General features: G+C 37.4%; 1 protein-coding gene across 1 annotated transcript in view; it reads left to right on the top strand.

Moving 5' to 3' along the window:
- The first annotated feature begins 3,523 nt into the window (after positions 1-3,523).
- Positions 3,524-6,041, top strand: part of LOC107692240 (uncharacterized) — a 10,584-nt gene continuing 8,066 nt past the window's right edge. Inside the window, exons 1-2 of the mRNA XM_016491204.1 lie at positions 3,524-4,170; positions 4,716-4,812. Coding sequence (XP_016346690.1) covers positions 3,847-4,170; positions 4,716-4,812 — 421 coding nt within the window. The 5' untranslated portion in view covers positions 3,524-3,846. The remainder of the gene's footprint in view (positions 4,171-4,715; positions 4,813-6,041) is intronic.

A 6,041-nucleotide genomic window follows, 5' to 3' on the forward strand; every position in this document is an offset into this window, starting at 1 on the left:
CTTCGAAGGACGAAGCCTATGCATTGGCACACAGATTATATTACACCCACTCAGATCCTTCTCAAACTGCCGAGTATTGTAAGTGCATATCGCTACCCTAGCTGATACTTTACGGAGCCTGCTCTAGTTTTCATAGTCTAGTCATTGTCATAGTCTTGCCTTGCCTGCTTTCCCGTGTTCGAATTCTTGCCTGAGTATTTTGGATTACCCTTTCGTCTTGTCTTTTGGATTATGTTTGCACCTTGCCTGGACTATTGCTCGTGTTCCTCGGATTACCCCTCGTCAAGCCCTTTGGATTACGTTCGCCATCGATTGACCCACGCCTGTTTAACGGATTACTCTTGTGTCTTGCCTGTGCCATATCTGTTTGCTGGTGTTCGACCCTGCCTGTTTCTGACCATGTCTTCTAATAAAGCTTTGCAAATGGATCCGCACACCTCACGTCTCTGTCACTCCGTAACAATATGTGCTTTATACTAGGTAATAAACAGCCAATATGCTATTAATAGACATACTAGTTAAGAGTTAGAATTGGTCCTTAAAATAAAGTATTACCAGATTATTATGCTTTTCTTAAAAGCATAACAATAATAAAGTGTTACCATATTATTTTGCTTTTCTAAAGGAAAGGTGGCATGTTCTTTAGTACCAGAAGAGTCTGACCGCAAAAAGAGTGTGTGTTTATCTCTCAACTGCAAACAAGCGCGACCTTGTTACCGTCAACATATCACCCATCATCATCATCATCATCATCAGTTGTCGTTAACATAAAATGTAATTAAACCCGGATCATTTCACATCAACAACATGCTAGCTTTTATACGTTCAGCTTTATATGCTCCTGTTGTGTGAGAAGTACTACTGTACTGTAAAAGTACAGATGGCTTCTCAATGTAGTCTCAAAATTAAAATGATCTCATTACAAGTATAGTAATTACACAAGAATTAGAAATAGTGTTATTGTTGGTTGATAGTTGTATCATTTATAGGCTATATGTCACACTACAGGACATTTCTGTCAATTCTTGACATTTCTATCAGTGTTGCGCATATATTAATTATATAGTCTTGGCATGTTTTATGGTACCAGTTATTAATATTTTATCACTGACTGTGTTTTAGAATAAAAGAGAGAGAGATACAAACACACTCAACATATGATCCTACTAATTTAAATCACTTTATATGCGTTCTGCCTTATCTCTGTCTTGTGAATGCACCAGTTGTTGTAGTTCTCATCTTCTCCATTATTAATTATTAACAGAACATTAAATAAGAACGCGTGTACATAAAACTTACTGTGAGTTTCTCAAACTGGAATCTGAACCTGATGTTTTCTGCCCAGAATAGACACAAATGGAATCTAGAGATCTGGAGTTCAAATTCATTAGGTTAGTGAGTGAGTCAGAGCACTGGTGCAAAATGCCTGTCAGAGTGCTCTGTTATTGCTGGCTGGCTTTACAGCGGAGGGTAGATCTTGACGTTGTCAATGTACACATGCAAATTGTCAATGCAAACAAAGAACAAGAGTAATATGGAAAACCGCTTGGGTGTGGAGAGACTGCCAACATTTTGTTTATTAACCCTATAAAGCTTGACATATGAAACAATAGTCTGTTTTTTTTTTTTTTTGGAACGGAGCAGTTTATAGTTTTTTCCTGAGCATAGTTTTCAAGCGCCAGGCTTTTATGACTCATGTAGTTTTACATAGGAGAATATGGATCTCATACTCATGGAGGAAAAACTGAGGAGAAAAAAAAAAGCAATTTGACGCAGTTGCTGATATTTGTATGGCCAAAAAGTGTGATGAAATTTTGATAGCTAGTAGTATAAATCAATGAATATATAAGTTATAAGCAGAGGCGGACAGTAACTAAGTACATTTACTTGAGTATTGTACTTAAGTACACTTTTTGAGTATCTGTACTTTACTTGAGTATTATTTTTTCTGGGAACTTATGACTTTAACTTCACTACATTTGAAAGACAAATATTGTACTTTTCACTCCACTACATTTTTATCAAGGTCCTCGAAGTAGAAAGTCGTTACTATGTGGCAGCTTTGAAAGTCAGTGGGTGATTTTTTTCTTCTCTAACACATGACTTTCTTTTTTTCAGACAGTTTATCAGTAATCACTCTTGTAGGGCTACATGAAGTGATTTCCCAGCATTTTTTGAGCACTGACCAGTTGCAGATGTGGTATTTATTTTCAACAATTCAATAATAAGAAGTTAATATTGTGGTATACATTACACACAATATTGTCTGATGTTGCTAAATTGTGTACGTGAAAATATTACCTATAAAGCCACATCACTCAAGTAATGGAGTTGAGTACTTTGTCCGCCTCTGGTTATAAGTATTATAAATATTAGTTGTCACTCTGTATCTCCCAATAATGTGTTTTAATAAGATGATATTTAAATTAGTTTTATGATCAAAGCTCTGTAGTTTATATTGTGGGGCAAAACAAAACAATGAAATTCCATGATAATTGAGAGATGAACAAATAAACGTTCATCAATAACCTGTTGTGTCGTATTTGATACTCACATTTAAACATGATTTTTCTGAAAATTATTTATGGATAATCAAGTAAACCTACGCTTTTTGTTTTTCAGTCCAGTAAGAGTTAATCTTGAAATATTACAAACAAAACGAAAATGTATTCTGACGTTTACTTAGTGACGATTTCAAAGCAAAAAGACACATTGTGGACATTTTTACAAATATAAGGTCTTTTGTTTGCTAAAAAAATGTATAAACTATCAGACAACAGAAGGCATGTAGTAAATTGTGTACAACAGGTTTTTCAGCAAAATTTTCATCATACTGAGAATTTAGGGGCCTTAGAAATTTTAGAACAGTAGGCTTTCTAAGGTTAAAACTTTACCTTTAGTGTATTATAAAATGATTACATTTTATTTAATGAAATGAAATGGTTTGGAAAATGGATGGATGGATGCAAAAATGAATAATCTTCCATCCCACAACTGTGCAAAACCGACAGATGCTTTTAATCTTCCCAAGTCTGACAAAATCTATTTCACAATGCACCAGAATCTTGCAAGAGTTCATAATTCAAACGCAGGAATTCAATAGAAGGGGGCCACGGCCCATGGAAACAGCTGCCACCCTTCAGGATTATGTAATCACCCCCCAACTGATGACTCATCACTCGCAGGAAACACTGGGCAGCAGAATTTCGAAGGTCCATTCTAACTCGAACCAGCTCTGAACTGCTGCTCTTTAACCAGTAGAGGACGCTTGAGCCGTTATATGAAGTCTTTGGAGATTCAATATATACATACCAGCCTGTCTACCTTTATAAAGTGTAAGCAAGTGACAGATATTATCTCTATAGAGATAAACAGAGTCAGTCCTCCTCAAAGCTGCTGTATGTGTGTGTTCATGTGACTCAACAGGGCATGGACACTCTGTGCCTGGCAAAAGTTCAGGAAACACTGAGTTGCTCCAGTTAAAACCGCTCAGAATAAGACCTAGCAGAGGTAGATCTGGGGCCCCTACCAGGACACTCCCCAGCACAGAGGAATGGAAACTGAAACACGCTCTTTCAGTAAAAACAGGAGGGAGGCGACTTTTGGTTTCCCCACTAACGGCAAAGTATAACCTCTAGCTGATGTCATGTTGAGGCAGTCCGTATGTTTGGAGCACTGAGGAACTTGACCGCAGGTCCCATCACAGGAGCAGAGCCACTCCCCTTTCCTGTGCCGAGCTTGGAGGGGAAACCCAGGCTTTAAAAGTTTCATTTCACTTAGAAGACGGTCTCTCGTCGGATTCATACCCACCAGCCCGTTCTTCTCAGACAACCCCAACCTGAAAGAATGGCAAGCTCCAAATCTTCTCAGACTACACGTAACATCGTGATCGCCTGCCTGGTCCTGTGGTCGATCATCTCTATTATCATTATTGTGGTATGGGCCACTTCGCCCGAGATGAAAGGAGCCAGTCAGTGTCGGAAGGAGATGCAAGCCCTCAGGGAGAGACATGAAGGGACAAAAGTCGTGTGGACCAAAGACCGAAAAGCTCTCGAGGAGCTGGTGAGACAGGGATGGAGGAACCAGACTGCTCTACAGAAGCAAATCGACCAGTACAAGGAGCAAATACAGTTTATGAACATCTCTTTTAACGCCTGCCTGCAAGAAAATGTGAGTTTATCTTAACCTCAGTATGTTAACAGATTATGAGGTTATGACATGCAGATATGAAAAAAAACATGGTTTAAGTTTTCTTTTTGTTGAAACTCAGATATGAAACTGGTTTTGTTTTACATAATGAGCCCCAACGGGAAGTAGAGTACAGATCAGGTCGAGCTAAATCTGAACAGTTATGCAAATAAATGCCAAATCCTATGATCCGAACATTAAACACATCTCTTGCCCATTGAGGGGGCAGGATATCAATTACAGCTCTTCCTGGAAAAAACGTTCCTGATAATCTTCACATTGTTCCTGGGGTTATTATGTTTCTGACTAAACATGGGTGTTATGTTGTATTAAAAGAGGTTTTTGTCTTGAGTTTTTGTGGTCTTGTTTTGTCAAATGCCGTTTTTGACCTTTGGAGGTGGCGGTGTTCACTCACACGCCCGTGAGATCTGACAGCCACACCTTAATGTCCTAGTGCAAACATCCACAGCCGAACCTCACCCCGGTTATTAACTTGAGTTTAATTGACATTCTGTCTCTGTCTGCAGGCCATTCTGAATGGAAACATCACGATTTTGGACAGCAAAATCGAAGAATACAAGCTCATCGAGGAAAACCTCACTGCTGAAATCAGCCTGCAGAAAGGTAGGAAAATTAACGTCAGAGTTTTTCCTCTCTTCAGAGCAGCCATGAAAGAGTGCTCTCTCTCTCTGACGATATTCTTAGATGCATTTTCCCATGTAACCATAGAAACTCGAAAGAGACAACAAATAAGAAAGGCTTGTTTGTGATATGGAATTCTCTACAGTGGCTGTTGTAATAACATGAAGCACCGTAACTAGTGGTTATTTTTCCTATAAAAATCTTCTATTTTTGGTCAGATTTCTTTGCCTTGTTTATATATATATATATGTGCATTTATGTATTATATTCACAGAAAAGGTGGTCAAATTCAATACAAGTAAAAATTACACTGCTGTTCAAAAGTTTGGAATTTTAATGTTTTTGAAAGAAGACTGCATTTGTTTGATTAAAAATCAAGTAAAACAACAATATTGTGAAATTTTATTATAATTTAAAATAACCATTTGAACACCTGTTCTGTGTTCACACTCAGCTTCCTGTGATGCCAAGCTGAATTTTCAGCATCATAACTCCAGTCTTCAGCATCACATGATCCTTCAGAAATCATTCCAATGTGCTGATTTGCTGCTCATAAAATGTTTCTTATTATTATTGGTGTTGAAAACAGTTAACTTGCACTGCTTAATATTTTTGTGGAAACATTGTGGATACATTTTTCAAATTCTTCGATGAATAAAAAGTTCAAAAGAAGAGCATTTATTTGAAATCATTAATTTGATAAATTTAATGCATCCTTGCTGAATAAAAATATTACTTTCTTTAAAAACAATTACGGGCCCCAAATGGTAGTGTGTATGTATTCTAAATTTGTATCCGGATAACATCATTTAAAGGATTTTTATTATTATGTTTAATATAACTGCCTAACTCATCTAAAAAAAAAAAAAAAAAGGTCTAATCTGGCTTAAGCTAGTTTGCTGGCCTTAACTGGTTTCCCAGCCTGGCTGGACTCATTTGTTGATTGATTTTCAGCATCATCTACAATCAGACTGACCTGGTTAGAGACCATCTAGACCAGTTAAATACCAGTTGGTCAGACATGGGAAACCACAGACCAGCTTAAGGCTGACAAACCCTTTTAAATTAAGCTAGAGACCATCTAGAACAGTTAAAGTCACCTTTGCCAGATGGGAGACTATCTTAAACTACTTAAAGGGGTCATATGATGCTGCTAAAAAGAACATTATTTTGTGTATTTGGTGTAATGAAATGTGTTTATACGGTTTAAG

The sequence above is a fragment of the Sinocyclocheilus anshuiensis genome, unplaced genomic scaffold, assembly GCF_001515605.1.
Source record: "Sinocyclocheilus anshuiensis isolate Anshui unplaced genomic scaffold, SAMN03320099.WGS_v1.1 scaffold827, whole genome shotgun sequence".
In the NCBI taxonomy this organism is placed as follows: Eukaryota; Metazoa; Chordata; class Actinopteri; order Cypriniformes; family Cyprinidae; genus Sinocyclocheilus; species Sinocyclocheilus anshuiensis.